Source organism: Myxocyprinus asiaticus, chromosome 29 (assembly GCF_019703515.2).
Source record: "Myxocyprinus asiaticus isolate MX2 ecotype Aquarium Trade chromosome 29, UBuf_Myxa_2, whole genome shotgun sequence".
In the NCBI taxonomy this organism is placed as follows: domain Eukaryota; kingdom Metazoa; phylum Chordata; class Actinopteri; order Cypriniformes; family Catostomidae; genus Myxocyprinus; species Myxocyprinus asiaticus.
The window spans coordinates 36,863,126-36,882,303 of NC_059372.1; the positions used below are offsets into that span (position 1 = coordinate 36,863,126).

A 19,178-nucleotide genomic window follows, 5' to 3' on the forward strand; every position below is an offset into this window, starting at 1 on the left:
TGCATGCCACTCCCCCGGACATCCGGGTATAAAAGGAGCTGGCGTGCAACCACTCATTCAGATTTTCTCTTCGGAGCCGAACGGTCGATGTTTACTGAGCTGACTGTTCATTCACCTCTGCTGGATCTGAAGGCGCATTTCAGCGGCTTCTCCCTCCTCTGCACTGGTGCACTGCAGAGAACGCCCCTGCGCGCTACGGCAGAAAAAAGAGAGTATATTTTCCTAAAAGAGTATATTTATCTAAAAGAGCGGCACACACGGAACGTCTTTTTAAAGACGCATCTTTTTAAAGATGCCTTTCCGTTTGTGTGTTATTCCTGGTTGCAGTCATTACCTCTCAACTTCAGACGGTCATGATTGCTGTCTTTCGTGTCTGGGCACGACTCACGTGGAGACAGCGTTCGTGGATGGTTCATGTACTCACTGCGAGAACATGACCATGGCAACGTTGCGGTCACGGCTTGCTTTTGTAAGAAAACCTACAGGTATGAGGCCAGCGCAGCTAGCACGGGGGGCGATTTGGGGACCCCAATGGGACCGCCCATTCCCCAGCACCCTAGTCCCCCGAACCCTCGCGGCTCAATGATTGGTTCCTGGGCTCACGGGCTCATTGACACCATAGCAATGGCATATCACGCCCAGGACGTGCCGCCCCCGGTAACAAGCCCATTCTACCAGAGGTGTAGTGGCCTCCTGGGCCCTTTGCAAGGTTCTACAACCTCCGGGTGGAACCGGTTTCATCCTAGGTAGTGGCACGCAAAACAATCGGATAAGCCCGGGATAGCTGGCTGGGTGTATCACTTGCACATAGCGCCTTTCACCTCCTCTGAGCTGAAGACGTGCGCCATTAATTCCCAGTAGTGTTCACAAACTATGTTCCCTGGTTGACTTCCTCCAAGCCCTGTGGCAGTTGAGTTTTCAGAGAGACTCGCTGCCGGCCCAGTACACGTGCTATCTAAGAGCCCTGTTCTTGGGTAGGTGCTCCGCATGTGGCGGTTCCCTGTAAGGTAACCCCATGCGATGTATATCTTCCGCTAATTCATTTCCCTGTTGGCAAAATGCGTCTTCCTTTGGCAGAGCCCCCTCTGCCACAGTCTCCATGTTTGTAGTAACTCCTCCCCTGTTGGGTAGGATCTACCATGAGACTTCTCCACATGGTCGGCAAGACGTATTTCCACTTAAATATCCCCCCCTCTCTTTGGGCGAGGTGTGGTCTCCATGGTGTCCTCCCCTTGGGAGGGACACCCCCCGACTAGACCTGGCGGCCCAGTCGGATAATCCCCCTTGTTTTTTAGGGAGTGGAAAAAAAGAAGGGGAAAAGAGGCCAGGACTGGGTTAGCCTGTCTCTATCTTTTGGGTAGTCGACTTGTCCCCAAAGGGCCGTTTGACACTCATAACTATGTTGGGGGAGGTTACTTGTCAGCCTGGTGCGCTGGCTACGAGGCACACAGTTGTCTGCCTGTCACACACTGCCAGTTCACGTAACACAGTTCAGCCAGTTGCGGCGTTTTGTATAGGGACCTCTAGTGTCACTACATCGACACAATGTCAAGTGAGTGACAGATAGGGAACGTCCTGGTTACTTGCGTAACCTCTGTTCCCTGATGGAGGGAACGAGACGTTGTGTCCCTCCTCCCACAATGCTGAACTACTCGCTGAAATGGCCGGACCTTGTCTCGGCTCCTCAGCATAAAACCTGAATGAGTGGTTGCATACTAGCTCCTTTTATACCGTATATCTGGGGGAGTGGCATGCAAATACCACTTGTCAATTTTCACTGGCCTTTTATCAAAGACCAGAGGTGTCTCGGGCTCCCAAGAGTGACCCCTAGTGTCACTACATCGACAGAACGTCTCGTTCCCTCCATCAGGGAACGGAGGTTACGCAAGTAACCAGGATGTTCTTCTTCATTCTTGTTACTTTTTGGTTAACTTTAAAGATGTCTGTGAATACTTTTTTTTTTTTTTTTTTAAGAGAAACACAGTAACATCTTTTACACGACCACAGGATACATCATCCGACATGGTTGTTTAAGAAATTAGAAGCAACACACTGCATCAGTAGGGTTAAAATAATTTTTGCCGGCTGAAACATATTAATCACTGCAATAACGATCCAATTATAGGCTCTTAAGTATCTGCTTAATTAAATCCAAACTTTTTTTATGGCCAGACAGTGTAATTGCTATATGATTTTAATTTTGTGCAGACTGAGGCAGCTGCAATGTCTTCTAGATGGCTTTGCATATAGAGAGGACTGCCAAGGGAAACTGCATTCCACTTGAACACAAGATGTGGCCTGATTAACCACGACTGGGTCATCTGGGTGAGGGTATATGATTTTGCAAGACCCAAAACACCAGATGATCCCTGAAAAAAGACTGAGCATTAAAGCATGTATGTATTCAAGTTCAATGTTTGTGTACATACCGGGCTTTTTGAAGAAGTAAGGTTTTGTAGAGCTCCACAGCATGCCTCCAGAGTGGCTTCTTTGTGACTAGAGCTCAGCAGAGACAGGTATAACTGCAGCGACTTTGTGTGGTAAAGCCAACTTACTCCTTCAGGCTCACCCTCCATTATTTCTGGGAAGCTAAACTTCTTATCACATAAAAGGATGGTGAATGTATTAAAGACATCACTTAAACTGCTATCCGAACTAGTGTGTGGTTAATGATAAGCTTGTACCTTTTGTGTCTTGGTGCGCTTGGGGCTGAAGATGCTCTTTTTGCTTGTATTCTCATGCGGGGCCTCAACTGGGAACTGTTTGAAGTGGTCAGGGGCCTCCTTCTCCAACTGATAGCTCAAGTTAAGAAATATACAGACACAGTTTTCCACTGACTGCTCATAAAGTCACAAAAACAAAAAGAACAGCAAGAGACTAAAGTTACTTCTCTGCTTACTTATAGCCTGTTGCACTACATATTTTCAGATAATATATAGATAATAATAAAACAAAAAAGTCCAATAAAGATAAAACATGCAATGTAAAACGTGAAAGCTTTATTAAGATATCTGTGCTTGCAAATAACTTGAATAAAAAGGACAGCATGGTAACCTTGTCATCGGGCTGGCCACTTTCCACCTCAGACTGAACGTGTGTCATAAGCGAGTCAATCAGTCCTGGGCAATTTCGCATACATCTCCTGTGCTCCTCATTAGCATAGCTGAGGTTTCTGTGAGTGTAACCATAGGTAAGCATTAATACAGTTTACGGCAGCCCCTTTTTTCCAACGGGTCCTTCACTAAACTTAAATTAATAGTTCACCCAAAACCTCCTTTTGTGTTCTATGGAAGATAGAAAGTCATACAGGTTTTGAACGACATCAGGGTGAATAAATTATGATACAATTAAAATTTTTGAGTGAACTATCCCTTCGATGGTGTAAATGGCAGATGCATGCCACACTGCATTCTAGCCCACATAAGAATAATATACAGTCAATTTTACAACTACAAGAGCACATTTAATCGAGACTCGTGCTGTTCATGGAAATCTACAATCATGAGATGTTCTGCAAAGCCCGTCAGACGGAGGGTCAATTATTCTCAGAATTATTCTCGTGATCTGCCTCTGATAATAAACAGATGTGAAGACGTTCAAGGAAGGAGGGCCCGGAACACAGGTTCTCTCAAACAGTTCAGTTTATTTAAACAAAACACGGGCCCAACGGCCACACTGCAAATCAAACTAAAATAACAATCAGGCCTCACGGCCACACAGTGAGTCAGTCCTCTTTGACAGCAGACACACCAAACTTGTGTTCTGACTCGCTCTCTCTCACTCTTCTGGCAGTGGCATGGCTGTTTATATGCCGCTCTCCCCACGCTCACTGGAATTAGAGACAGGTGTTAGACATAATTTAGTACAGGTGTAAGCGCCCTTACCGCTTTCTCTCTCTCTGGAAGGACACTCGATCACGCCCCCGCTGCCACAACAGAACTGGTATAAAATGCTGTCTTTGACAGCATATCACTTAGATTAGCAATAGGAAGTCACACAAACTTAACCAACACTGCCAGAGGAACAATGTGCTCAACTCAAGTCCGAAGAGTCAACGTTGAAGTCTTTTTAATGTAATTGTTTTCAATATTGCAGCATGTTCATGTTTATTTTAAATATAATACATTTGTAGACACTGACATTTTCATCTGTTTTTTATATTTACATTGCATTTGGTCGCCAGCAAATGCTTCCCCAATCATCGCACTCAAACCGTGAGGATATAACTCAGTGTTTACAACAATTAAATGTCTTATTTTCTGTAATCGGACTGTGAGATGGACATGTTTTTTTTGTGTTTTTTTTTTTACATTTTTAAAATGGACCTTAAAACATACATTGAGATTATAAAAAGTAAGTGCATGAAAGCAATGTGATCATTATCATTGCTCATACTCTGTACAATCTTTACTTGGAATATACTTTTTTTTTGTGCCATACTGTATACCCCTGTCTTGTTCTAATGCTTTTTAATGTGTAAATGTACTCTTGTTTATATTTTATTCTTGGATTCCTCTAATAATAATTAAAAACAAAACACATACTTATACTCTGTGAAGTGCTCCCTGCTCACATACATCATGTTTAAAATCATTAAATAACATGACATCATTTTTTTTGCTTCTTCATCCATGAGTAATGATTGAAAGATGAGGTAGGTCTGTTTAGATTAGAGACAGACCGATATATCGGTTTTACTGATTAATCGGTGCCGATAGTTGTTTTTTTGGAACTATCTGTTATCGGCATAAGTATATGCCGATAGTTGCTGATCGTTTTTTATTCCCCCGTGTTCCTCTGATAATTACATTTTTAAATTGAAGCCAGGGCATGCAAAGAAAACTGCGATTATATGGAAATGTCCCTCGTAAGCACATACATCGTGCCTCCAACATCATGTATTGTGAATAATAATATATAGGCTTTAAAAAGTTTGGTCATTTGGTAAATATTAAGAATAGAACACTGTAACAGAGCCAAGTCTCCGTCATTTCAAAATGAGATTCCTCGGTGTGTTTCAGGCTTGTGTAGTGTTAAAAGTCTTTCGGTTGACCTCTAGTTTAGATAAATTATTTGAAATGAATTGTACATAAAATAGACCATAATAATTTCGCACAATGAGCTCTGCCATTGAAACAGCCTGCAGCAGAAGTTGTTTTACGCTACTAAGCGAAGCTCTCGCTGTGCGAACGTGGAAGTGTGATAAAGGCTCTCTTAAAAATGTTGGCCTTTTGTATCTCTTTGTAAATTTACAAAGCGATGTCCACGTGCTGACCGCTGTAATGGCCCGACGAGGTCCATGCCAATTCTCTCGAAGGGGACCTCGATCAGTGAAAGGGGGCACAGCAGAAGTTGGGTTACACTACTAAGCGTAAGTGAATGGGGATGCAGCAGAAGTTGTTTTACGCTACTAAGCGAAGCTCTCACTGTGCGAACGTGGAAGTGTGATAAAGGCTCTCTTAAAAATGTTGGCCTGTCATGTGTTCAACAGGTCCAATGTTCAATGGAAATTATTTACTGTAAAAACAGTGAAAACCTTTTGTATCTCTTTGTAAATTGAAGCATTCCTAAGTAAATAAAAAATTTAAAAACCTAAATTTTCGGGACCTGGGTAGCTCAGCGAGTATTGACGCTGACTACCACCTCTGGAGTCGAGAGTTCGAATCCAGGGTGTGCTGAGTGACTCCAGCCAGGTCTCCTAAGCAACCAAATTGGCCTGGTCGCTAGGGAGGGTAGAGTCACATGGGGTAACTTCCTCGTGGTTGCGATTAGGGGTTCTCGCTCTCAATGGGGCACGTGGTAAGTTGTGCGTGGATCACGGAGAATAGCATGAGCCTCCACATGCTGCAAGTCTCCGCAGTGTCATGCATGACGAGCCACGTGATAAGATGCACAGATTGACTGTCTCAGAAGCGGAGGCAACTGAGACTTGTCCTCCTCCACCCAGATTGAGGTGAGTAACCACACCACCACGAGGACCTACTAAGTTGTGGGAATTGGGCATTCCAAATTGGGAGAAAAGGGGATAAAAAATAAAAATAAATAAATAAATACATTTTCATATCAGTACATCCCTAATTTACAGTGTAGTGTGAAAGATTATTGGGTCTCGAAGAAGACACTAGCGGATAGATTTGAGTCATACGTCTGAAGTCTTTTTTTTTTCCATTAGTTTTACCAGATTTAGAGCGGGTAAACATAAAATCAACGCTACTACAATAACTGTTCGGCATGCAACAAAGTAGTGTCTCATTTCATAAGAAATTAATGGAAAACATGTATAGACTTGGTCAGATTTTCTTTACATACAAAGGTAATTGTATTGACTAGCAGCCGACATTAGCAATGTTGCAATCAAGAATTTCAAAAGTTGACCAGGACCCAGTAAACCCATTAACTTTTATGAGAGTTAGAAGGACTTTTACATGGAGAAAAATCCATATACAGGAATGGTGATGAATAACTAGATGTTCATCCACCTAGAACAGTAGTCCTACCCTTAAAATGACTATTTAGATAACTTTAGAGCTCAAATAATGCATATTTTTGAGGAAGTGCTTTAATAAAAACATGAGCTTCACATTTTTGCTTTTAAACCATTGAAGTACATTGTCCTGTTTATTTCCAATGTTATTGCATTGCTGTAAACATTAGTTTTATTATCAACAATTTGCCACAATGCTGTCTATAGAGCAGGGGTCGGCAACCTATAGCACGCGTGCCAATGCGTGGCACACCAGCAAGGGCGAGAGAGGTGCAGTCTATTTTATTTATATAAATTCCACACCTGCATTCCGATCTACATCATGATGTAATCCCTCCCCATGATTACGCAGCGTGTTTTCATGAGCTGAATGGGCGTCTAAACAAAAAGTTAAAATGTGACGAGACTGTATATATACCCAACAGACTCGTGCAGCGCGTGCAAGCCATTCACACATCACAAGCAGCGCTTCATGTTCGGTTAATAATAATAATAATAATAATAATAATAATTCCTTACATTTATATAGCGCTTTTCTAGGCACTCAAAGTGCTTTACATAGTATAGGGGGAATCTCCTCAACCTCCACCAACAGTTAATCACACTAGTAAACACTTTGCTTCAGTCAGTCTGCGCGAATAACAGCCTACATTCCTTGTTTCATTTGTTTCTTTTTGCTTTCAGAACAACACGTGATGTAATAAGGAAAACACCACTATTAATCCTTGAGAATTTAAACCCAGCATACAGGTAAACCCTCCTTAAACCATAGTCACACTCTAAATTACATTAAAAGATTAAAAGAGAAAACATAAACCCACATCGTGGGGTTCAAAAATCTTTTCAAGTCTATTCAACATATAAATTAAACCTGGAAATAAAGTTTTAGGATTTTGCAAGCGCGATTCACTGAAAAGGGCTAAATAGTTAATCTGCTTGTGATGCGTGAATGGCTTGCACACTTGTGTCTCGTCACACTTTAATAGTGTTTAGCCTCCCATTCAGCTGATGAAAACACGCTGCGTGATCATGTGGAAGGATTACATCAAGATGTAGATTGGAATGCAGGTGCGAAAAACTTCATATAAATAAAATAGCCTGCTCTACTCTCGCTGTTGCTTGCATGCTAGTGATTACATGATTACAATGACATAATATAAGAAATATTTAAGATTCCACACAATTTTGTGATCAGTAATCAAATAAGTAAATTTGTGACATTAACTGTGTTAACTCATTTTGTACAAAAGGACAGGTTTTCTTTCATTAAAGAACATTCACAAGATGCTTTGTGAAAATTTACATGCAGGATCATAATCATCGGGTTTTGCAAAAAATTTTCACTCAAACTGTAGCATGGTACAGCCATTGGCCAGGAAAATAAAAAATGGCACTCCATGTCAAAAAGGTTGCCGACCCCTACTATCGAGCATAAAGGACTATTCTACGTTCAGTAAGCTCAATCAACAGAATTTATGGCATAATATTGATTACCACAAATACTCATTTCGACTCATCCCTCATTTTCTTAAAAAAAATAAAAATCTGGGTTTCAGTGAGGGACTTACAATGGAAGTGAATGGGACCAACCTGTAAACATTAAAATACTCACTGTTTCAAAAGTATAGCCACAGGACATATAGGATATGTGTGTTAACATGATTTTAGTGCAATAAAATCGCTTTCTATCCTCTTCTGTGTAAAGTTATATCAAATTTTACAACTTTGTTGCCATGACGATGTAATGTCAACAAAGCCTAAAATGACTGGAAAAAAAAATGTATTTAAACAACTTTACAGCTCAAATAATACATGAGTTTTAATAGAAGAATTAATGTAAGTGCTTTCATAAAATTATAATCTTCACTTTTCTGCCTTAACACCCTCCAAAAATTGGCCCCATTCACTTCCATTGTAAATGCCTCACTGAAACCTCGATTTTTCCTTTCTTTAAAGAAAAGGAGGAATGAGTCGAAATTTTTTTTGTGGTAAACAACATTATGCCACAAATGCTGTCGATTGAGCTTTACTTGTATTGAACCCGGAAAATTCTTTTAAGAACCCAAAACATTCCTTTAGACACTTGAGCCTTCAATTATTTTATGACATATGACATATGGTTTTCTGCCAAATGCCTCCAGCAAATCTCTTAAATATCTGTCAAATTTTGATGCCAATCAACCTCGCAAACTTTGTCAAATCCAGAGACAAATTCTTTCTTGCAAACAATCAATGTAGCAGGAATGTATTTTTTGCTGGCATTTGAAAAAAGCCAATTTTTCTGTGAAAATCTTGACATCCATTGTACTTTTATGAGCACTATGAAAGAAGCTCATTCACAATGGCTCGCATATTCATGCAAGAACTTGCATTGTATGTCATTAGAAGTCCTGGAATATGACGCACAAGTCTCATAGACTATAGTCCAGAAAGCATTGATGCCCTAGGCGGCTGCCTATGTCGCCTATGCCAGGATCCACCACTGCTTTTGGCTTAGTTCAGCGAGTTGAGAAAAATGGACAGTTTTGAAGCCTATTATTGATTCATTGGGTGTTTTAAGTTAGTTTACAGTGATTCCCAACCCTGTTCCTGGAGGCCCCACAACACTAAACATTTTGGATATCATCCTAATCAAACACACCTGATTCAACTCATCAGCTCGTTAGTGGAGACTCCAAGACCTGAATTGGATGTGTCAGAAAAGGGAGATATACAAAATGTGCAATGCTGGGGGGCCTACAGGAACCTCTGGTTTAGAAGATAGCAGGCTGTAAATAGGCTAAAATAGGTCAGATAATTTCTAAGAACATAATGATTGCTAGATATGCCAAAGTCTGCCAGGTTCATGGCATAGTGTCTTAATAAAAACAGAAAATGCAAATGTCCCTGCTCATGTCTTAAAATTCCTCGAGCACATTTGTATATATTACTTGTATGTTACATATCTTTTTTTTTTTCTCCCCAATTTGGAATGGCCAATTCCCAATGCGCTCTAAGTCATTGTGGTGGCATAGTAGAGGACGAATCTCAGTTGTCTCCATGTCTGAGACCATCAATCCGTGCATCTTATCATGTGGCTTGTTGAGCACGTTACCGCGGAGACATAGCGCGTGTGGAGGCTTCATGCCATTCTCTGCGGCATCCACGCACAACTCACCACGCACCCCACCGAGAGCGAGAACCACACATTATAGCAACCACGAGGAGGTTAACCCAAGTGACTCTACCCTCCCTAGCAACCGGGCCAATTTGGTTGCTTAGGAGGCCTGGCTGGAGTCACTCAGCATGCCCTGGATATGAACTCACGACTCCAGGGGGGTAGTCAGCGTCAATACTCGCTGAGCAACCCAGGTCCCCTCAGGGATACATATCTTGAGAGTTGGTCCATTCAGATTCAGTAAGTACCAAAGACAGGTGTTTTGACCATTCAGATCCTACTGACACAACCGTAATTCTGAGCACATTCGCATACATGCTGGAAAGCAGCTGCCCAACAAGAAAGCGTGTGGGTACTGAATTGATATAATATATTTACTGTATATGTTTTTATATTAAAAATATATTTATATTAAGTATCAAGCTGATAATGAAGTACTGGTACATTTGCTATCACTACAAGGTGAAAAAACAATCAGGGCTTTCCTTAAAACATTTGGGGCTTATGCCCTGGTAGCCCACCCCTAATTTAAGCTTTTGGGTGCTAATTTAAGCTTTAAAATGACTCACTATCAATTGCTATTGTACTGAAAAGATGGACCGTGATATTCATTAAAACATCTCTTTTTCTGTTCCACAGAAGAAAGTAAGTTCTATGGATTTGGAACGCATGAAGGTGAGTAAATGATGACAGAATTTTCATTTTTGGGTGAACTATTCCTTTAATGGGCTCAACAATGGGTCTAGGACAATAACTCTTACCGTAAACAGCCGGTAGTGTTGTAGAAGACCTCTGGGTCAATGAGTTTGCTGGTGTTGCTGTCTGTCCAGCAGGTGTATGGCATCACAATGTTTTCTGTAAGTAGGGGAAGGGCACACCTGATGAGCTTTGCCTTCAGAGTATCAGCCGAGGACAAATTCCACAACAGACCTGTAGTGCAGTACACACATCAAAAGGATCATATTATATACTTCATATTGCATTCTGAATATGAGGTAAAGTGTGTATGTTCTGTGCAGAAATTGGAACAGCAAAAAAGAATTGCAACAATAATTGTTTCCAAGCAGATTTCCCAAACACCTGATTTCCCCTTCTTGCCAACCCCCGTCTTCCATTGTTTGGTCCAACTTGTCAATCCTGCACTGAACAGCTTATTACAGGTAGTCCCACCCAAAGCAAACAGAGAAATTTTTTTGAAAGTACCACATAAACACAGCAGCCATGTCCAAAATGACGCACTATTACAATGCACTTACTATGTACACTATGGACTCATCCATGTAGTGTATGAATTTTCAAAGTGTAGTATTGTCCCAAATGGAACACATAACGTTTTTTTACTACACGAAGTATGCTTACGGAAGTGATGTTTTAAACGCATGCCATGTGTTACCATTAGCTTTAGCGCATCAGCCAACCACTGTTCAACACTTGCATCTCAAACAACATACATATTCACACAATTTGGGGGGAATGGTAAAGCATTCAGCTAACATGTGTAGGGTGGTGTCTTCACTAAAGCTTTTCTAGATGCTATATTCTCCATTATTTCCAAATGCTTTGTCAGACCAGCAACATAGCCAGTTAACTCCACCCATTCTGCTACGTACGGAAAGCCGTGAGCGCTGAGTCCAACATTCCACACCATTTTGATGGTTGAAAAAGTACATTGTCCGGGTACTCATGGTACACCTCTTTTTGTTGCATTTTCAATGTTAACATACTACTCGCACTAGACGTAAAATAGTGCAGAAGTGAGACGCACCTAGTGTTTACATATTTCGGTAAAATCAACCTGCGAATAGCTAATTTATAGTTGTCTCTGCATATTAAGCGTGGAGAAAGCATTTTAAGTAGAGAGAAGTTACACACTTCAGCTTTAAAATTTGGATGAGAGCGCCAGGTCTTACCAGTGAGTTGTTTCTGGGTTTCTGTGATGTTGGTGTCTCTGAGTAAGGTCAAAATGGGTTCTAATCCTCCACAACTTTCCACCTGAAGCTTGTTATTGGAATCCTTATAAACAACGTTGCGCAGTGCAGCAGATGCTGTTTGTTGCAGCTGTGAATTTTCAACTTTCAGCAAGTAAATAAGAGCAGGAATCCCTCCCAACTGCCAAACCTTCCAGGAATTCCAAACATATATTATTGTATAAACAGTCATATAAACTTATTGCCAGAACATAACACCATTCATAGCACTTATACAGTCAACATTATCACACAGGAAGTCCGCATGTTGTTTCCGAAAGCTCCAGTACACTAGGAGACCACATTATGCAGACTCACCGATAAGTGGCATCTCTTGTCATACATTTATGCATCGGCTCCAGAGCGTTTACCTTCCCTTGTGGTGTGACTGAAAGTGAGTTGCGTCAGCAGTATGGGAAACCCGGGTTCAGTTCCCGCGTTGAAACCAGGAAGTAATTGTGTTTGCATAATCAGTAACGGGCCCAATTTGTAGGTTGCATTTTTTGGTCAGGTTTAGGTTTGGGGTTTGGGTTAAGGCCCAAACATACTCTACGCAAGTACGTGAATGCAGATGCACCTTGCTACGCAAGCTCGATTTCACGCGTCATTGTGCTGTGAAATGTATCAGCACTCAATCCATAACCCAACGCAAGTACGCACTGCATTCTCAGCTTTGCCACATGGAGCGCTACAGCTGATTTTCTTCTTTCAATCAACAACTGTCATGGCGGAATCGGGCAGCAATTTGAGTTGAAACTTTTCGAAAAAATATATCAACTTTTTGTCCCCAGTCTATTCAAACTGTGTCTCTCCTCACTCCTCAAATATCAATTCATCTACCACATCCGGTTTTGTGGTCACAACTGGAAAATCTATTGCCCCCTTATGGTCTGAGATTTTTAACCACCAGAGCAACGCAAGAGTGCATGTAATGCACCTACAACAGGACCATGCGTTGGCCAAGCACTCACGTCTGTGTTTGCGTGAAGTATGTTTTGGCCTTTAGAAGGTACAGTATATTAACCTTGTGCAACCCTGCGTACACATGCGTGGATGTTGTATTTTTGCTTCGCTATATGCAAAACATGATTTAAATTCATATAAACCGAATGATCTCAGTTCAGGAGACTCTGTGCTGTCAGTAAAGGGTTAAACTTTCGACACATGGAGTCATGTGATAAAACAACATGGGGCTGATCACAGCGGAGCTTGTCTTTGGGAAAACCACCAATGGAACTACATCTGGTAAGAAACCTAATTAAGTTTTTGCATTGAAACCTGTTTCAGTCAAAAATTAGTCTCTAGTTTCATCTGATATGCCATTTCTAAAATGTGAGCGATTTATTGCGAAACTCCACACTGCTAAACAATGTTCACTAATGTGTACTTTAGCTAAATTCTTTCCTTAGAAATCCTTGATTTACTGTTCATTATCACCTTGAGAATCAACAGGTTCATCCAAAAGCTTAAAACATTTTTTATATGGAGTTAGGTTGAAAATAAGGTGTATTTTAAACGGTTCTGAGACCAGTGCAGACAGACAGCACACTGGAGGTTAAGTCATCCACTAAATAGGGAGCAAAGGAGCATCCTATAGCTCTTTATGCAGCTAAGTGCATTCAATCGTTAAAAGTTCAGTTTCAGGCTGCAGATGATGTTTCGACCACTAAACATGTTTGGTAGACATGGTGCAATGGTAATCAGTACATAGATTCAGAATTTATAATGTATAATTTTATTTTAACAAGGTTGGCAGTGACTGGAAGATGCTGGCCATTACTTTGAATCAGAATTAATAAGGCTAATTTCTGATGTAATGTCTGTAACATCTCAAAAACATGAATAACAAACACTCCTGGAAAAATAAACAACAATTTGATGAAAAAAAACTTTCTATAGCTTGGTATTATTTAAAATTTCACAACTTAGTCCCACTGTCCACATATCTTGCCATACATTTTTAGGAAAATTATTTGCTCTATTTATTTTTTTATTTTTCATGTTTATTAGGTGCTACTAATTACAAATCAAAAACGGAAATAGAAAATGCACACAGCAGTCAAGCTCGGCTCTCAGGTTAAATATGCATTCCTCTTCACTGTATTACAGCCTGTACAGCTGAAAACAACTTGCTTTTGGCATAGAGAGACAGAATTGACAAAGACTAAATCTTCCTATAGGCTAATAATGCTGTTTTCTAACCTGCTGCTTGGCTTTGTCTTCCGTAAAGGTGTGGTGTTGTATGAAGGAAGCTCCACACAGCTGATAGCTCACGTCCATGCATGTCAGGTACTCCACCGCATCCTGCAGAGTGATGTTAGGCATAGATCCTGTGGTTTCATTCATACTGATTGGAGACATTTTCGGAAAATGTTTTGAAAAAGATACAGACACACAATTAGTCATATATAACAAGACAAGCGATTTTTAAATTCAGCGTTTTGAATGTGATCATCATAAATGTGAATCATTCATTAAAGTACAAGGAGTCATTTAAAACAGCGAGAGAAGGGTTGCTTTTATTGTTAAGGAATAGTTCACCCAAAAATGAAAATTTCATTTACCCACCCTCATGCCATCCCAGATGTGTGTGACTTTTTTTCTTCTGCTGAACACAAAGATTTTTAGAAGAACATTTAAGCTCTGTAGGTCCATACAATGCAAGTGAATGGTGATCAGGTCTTTGAAGCTCCAAAAAGGAGATAAAGTCAGCATAAAAGTAATCCATATGACTCCAGTAGTTAAATCCATGTCTTCAGAAGCGATTGATTTTGGTTGAGAACAGACCAAAATGTAACGCCTTTTTCACTGTACATCTTGCCATTGCAGTCTTTAGGCACAATCATGATTTCAAGCTTGATTACACTTCCTAGTGCTTGATGCATGCACAGAAAGCTAGATGGCGCTGTAGGCAGTGTAATCGAGCTTGAAATCACGATCGCCAATGAGACTTCTGTCAAGATGAACAGTGAAAAAGGAGTTATATTTTGGTCTGTTCTCACCCAAAACCAGCTGGATCGCTTCAGAAAACATTGATTACACCACTGGAGTCTGATGGATTATGTTTATGCTGACTTTTCTGCATTTTGGAGCTTCAAAAGGACTGATCACCATTCACTTGCATTGTATGGACCTACAGAGCTGAGACATTCTGAGAGAATTTTCATTTTTGGGTGAACTATCCCTTTAAATTGATAACGTACTGTCAGAAGTTTTTGCATAATATCAATAAATCTTAAAACCTAGATATTAATGTTACTGATTTTTTTTATTCAAAGTCTATTCCAAGTTACACGTGTGCAATAGAACAGAACGCTGTAGCCGTCCAGTCTGCTGCTGTTGCTTAAAGGGGTCATGACATGCCTTTTTTATTGTTTTAATAAGTTCCTTGAGGTTCACTTATTATACAAGTTTTTAACAAGATAATTTTGCCCCCTCATACTGACCCTCTGTCAGAAACACTTTGGTTTTGGTGCTGCTTCTCCTTTAAGACTTGACAGTAACCACTCACTGATATGATTGGCTCTGCTCTTGACAGACCTGTTCTCTACTTGCCACCTCACTGCTCACAGTTGCTGGGCGGGCTACGGAAGTGTTAAGTATGCATTGATGCGTTGTTGTGGAGGCGGTCAGGTGCAAATATCTACCACAGTGTGACATCACAATATAGAGGAAGTAGAAAACGAGTCATTTTGGCAGCTTGGTTTCAATAAATGCTCATTTTGCACTGAGGAGGAGGTTTTGAAATTTTTGCTTCATTTTGTGAGTTTCAGGCCCTATTTTGCACCCTATTTTTGGAAAGTGCCAGCTAACACCCATCGTAGTGTGTTTTAATTTCACCGCATGGACTTTACCATCAACAGCAAATTAGTATGCATCCAAGCTGTTTTTTGCAAAGAGGCATTTTCTGCACACTCACCCTGTCGGTTCTGATTTGCTTCTGCTCATGGTGTCATTCTTCATTTGTGACTGGCCATTATTCTTCTGCCCCACACTTGTGCGAGTAACTCGCATTGTGGCAGACCTCTGCATGGCATCCTTGGTTAACTGGGTGCCTGATCTATCCACAACAAATTCACTGTCACTGGCCTTCACGCCACTGTATGCGGACTTTGAAACCCAGTTAATTTGAGAGTCATACTGTCTGGTGCTCTGGGTCTTTCTTCTCACGGTGTTGTGCATTGATACGCTGCGAACAGTCTGGGGGAAAAAAGCAAGAAAGAATAAGTGCTAATGGACCAAGATAAATCACTGGAGGTTTTAAGGGAATATTTCAGGATAATTACAACTTCAGCAGATCCCTCCCTGTAATGCTCATGCAATAGAAGGGTATTGAGTAAATATACCAGAGGTTTTAAAAGCAGAAATGTGAAGCTCATATTTTTGTTAAAGGGCTTACATGAATTTTTTTTTTTATAATTCACGGGTAACTTTTGAGTGGAAAATGAACTTCAGACTTCACAAAATGAGAAGTTACCAAATGTAACAACAAAATCAACAATAAAAACGGTGTAAATATACTTGCAAACAGTGACACCATCCAAGCTCATTAATTATTCAAACACACAGCTTCGAAAGTAAAATTTACTTCTTTTATTCACATAATAAATTTACTCAAATTAGTGAATAAATATGACATGGTTTTCTTCTAAGATAACAAAGAATCATAATTGTTACTTGTAAAATAAAGAATTATTTTTAGATGTTTGAATTGTGTACTGTAACATTGTTACAGTAAGCGGGAGACGGCGAATCCAACTCAAACTTTATGTTTTATTTCTTTGAAACTCAATTTTATGCTTTTCAGCGATCACACTCAGAAACTATGCATTTCAGCGGACATAAATTCACACAGTCTTTCTCCAGCTAGTGTCTCGTAACTCTCTCTCGTGACTGGCGTCTTGCTCGCTCTTAAAACCCGTCTCCACTCTTACTGCAATGACAAACAGCTGTTAGAGACAATCATTGCCAGGTGATGATCCTTACTGTTCCAAACCTGTGCTTAACCACGCACCCACCACCACATGTACAAATGTAGAATTTACTAAATATTTTCAAGTTCACACTTAAACTAACTGATTCAATGTAGAAAGTACTTCATCTTTTCTGCTTTATTTACTTCTCCACAAAAAAAAAATGTTTTCAGTGTATGAAATGACACCTTAAAAATTCTTTGGATAAATGATGTTAAATATATAGATATATGGAGCAGTAATTAAGAAAACAGTGCACAGAAACAAAGCATTTTTTGGCAAATGCTTCAAGTATTTTCAGGCTGAATTACACATTGTAAAAGGACAGCAAACACTTACCGCAAAGACTGGCTTAGTGATGCACTAAACTCCTGTTGTTAATCTAGCAAACTTTTTTCTATTTTCTGTTTCTTAGTGTAAATGTATTAAAAAAAGCTATATTACTCTTGCATTAATTAAAATAAATAAATAAAAACTAATGACACTGATGCAATGGTGTTTCAAATAAAGCTGCCAAAGAAGTGACAGTACATTTGGCATCTTTCTCTCTTCTCACTGTAGTAATCCACCACTCTCTGTTTATTTTGGTTTTTGTTTTGGAAAGTCATGGAAACATAATAGTGGATTTTTTCTTTTGCTGTTGGAGCAAATGGGAATGCAAAAATAGAATATATTCAGAATGATCTCCCATTCACCACTATAGACATTTACACTTCTACAGTATATTGTAATCTGCATTCTAAACCCAGAAATGCAAAAAGGGGCCTCACTGTAAGACACATCTAATACATCCAAGACACGACATGGGACGTAAACTGGGTGAAACTAGCCCTTTAATTCAGAAACTCAGTTATACTTTATAATAACTTAATAACATTCTACAGCCAGTTGCGAAGTGAAGAAAAGTTAAGAAAACGTACACTTACGATTATAACTAAGGGTTTTCTTAACATACAGTGTTTTTTTCTTTAAAGGTTGAAAACCCCTTTTCTTGAATATTAGAAAAGCCACTAAACGGCTTTCTAGCTTGTAAGATTCTCTCATAATTTACTCATCCTCATGCCATCCCATATGTGTATGACTTTCTTTCTTCTGTAGAACACAAACAAAGATTTTTAGAAGAATATTTCATACTGGGGGGCCTGGGTAGCTCAGCGAGTATTTACGCTGACTACCACCCCTGGAGTCATGAGTTTGAATCCAGGGCGTGCTGAGTGACTCCAGCCAGGTCTCCTAAGCAACCAAATTGGCCCGGTTGCTAGGGAGGGTAGAGTCACATGGGTTAACCTCCTTGTGGTCACTATAATGTGGTTCTCGCTCTCGGTGGGGCGCGTGGTGAGTTGTGCGTGGATGCCGCAGAGAATAGCGTGGGCCTCCACACGTGTTACGTCTCCGCAGTAACACGCTCAACAAACCATGTGATAAGATGTGCGGATTGACGGTCTCAGACGTGGAGGCAACTGAGATTCGTCCTCCACCACCCAGATTGAGGTGAGTCACTACGCCACCACGAGGACTTAGAGTGCATTGGGAATTGGGCATTCCAAATTGGGGAGAAAAGGGAGGAAAAAAAAAAAAGAATGAATATTTCATACAATGCAAGAAAATGGTGACCAAAACTTTGAAGCTCAAAAAGCACATAAAGGCAGCATAAAAGTAATTCATATGACTCCAGTGGTAAAAATCTATATATTTAGAAGCAATATGATAGGTGTGGGTGATATGGGTAAAGATCAATATTTAAGTCCTTTTTTACTATAAATCTCCCCTTTCACTTTCAATTTCACATTCTTTTGTTTTTTCGCAATTTGCATTCTTTGTGCATATCGCCACCTACTGGGCAGGGAGAATTTATTGTAAAAAAATGACTTAAATATTTATCTTTTTCACACCCACACCTATCATACTATCAAATCTGAAAATATGGATTTAATCACTGGTGTCCTATGGATTACTTTTATGCTGTCTTCATGTGCTTTTTGGAGCTTCAAAGTTCTGGTCACCATACACTTGCATTGTGACGACCTACAGAGCTGAGATATTCTTCTAAAAATCTTTGTTTGTGTTCAGCAGAAGAAAGTCAAACACATCTAGGATGGCATGAGGTTGAGTAAATAATGAGAGAATTTTCATCTCTGGGTGAACTATCCCTTTAAGGATTTGTGGTCATAAGGACACTCAAGCTATTATTGTGCATGCTCAATACTCTTTCCTTGTGGTCACACAAAAGGCTCTTCTGTTTTTAGTGACAGAATAAATTATTTAAATTTATATTCATTTTACGTCATTTATATGACCATACGCACAATGTATAATTTCCCAGGCATATTGTGAATGGTGTGTTTCTCTGGCAACAGGCCATTTACAACCCTCAGTTAATGTGAAATGTGGCAATGCCTTGACCATCGGATGTATGAACAGTTGATTAACCTTACCACTGCAAATGATAAGGGCCACGTAACACTGGAACTGTAAAGTAGTTGGTGTCAAAAAGCAAGAACAGAACTACCGAAGTGCTCCCATAGGACCACAAAACACAGGGCATGAGTTGCTTTACAATAAAAACAATGACCTTGTTTGCATGCACATTATTTTCT

The 19,178-nt window shown here is 40.1% G+C and overlaps 1 protein-coding gene across 6 annotated transcripts in view; it reads right to left on the reverse strand.

The window, feature by feature from the left end:
* LOC127419719 (plakophilin-1-like) overlaps positions 1-19,178 on the reverse strand; it is a 40,869-nt gene that overhangs the window by 18,111 nt on the left and 3,580 nt on the right. For 4 of the 6 annotated variants that reach the window (XR_007893715.1, XM_051661370.1, XM_051661373.1 and 1 more), the window contains exons 3-9: positions 15,528-15,808; positions 13,811-13,955; positions 11,552-11,759; positions 10,403-10,571; positions 3,055-3,172; positions 2,685-2,837; positions 2,430-2,597 (exon numbers count right to left, since the gene is read on the reverse strand). Coding sequence is in view for 5 of the 6 variants with exons in the window: in XM_051661370.1 (XP_051517330.1) it covers positions 2,430-2,597; positions 2,685-2,837; positions 3,055-3,172; positions 10,403-10,571; positions 11,552-11,759; positions 13,811-13,955; positions 15,528-15,808 (1,242 nt within the window). In the remaining variant the exon portion in view is untranslated. The remainder of the gene's footprint in view (positions 1-2,429; positions 2,598-2,684; positions 2,838-3,054; positions 3,173-10,402; positions 10,572-11,551; positions 11,760-13,810; positions 13,956-15,527; positions 15,809-19,178) is intronic. The other 2 variants (XM_051661372.1, XM_051661371.1) reach the window with 2 other exon arrangements.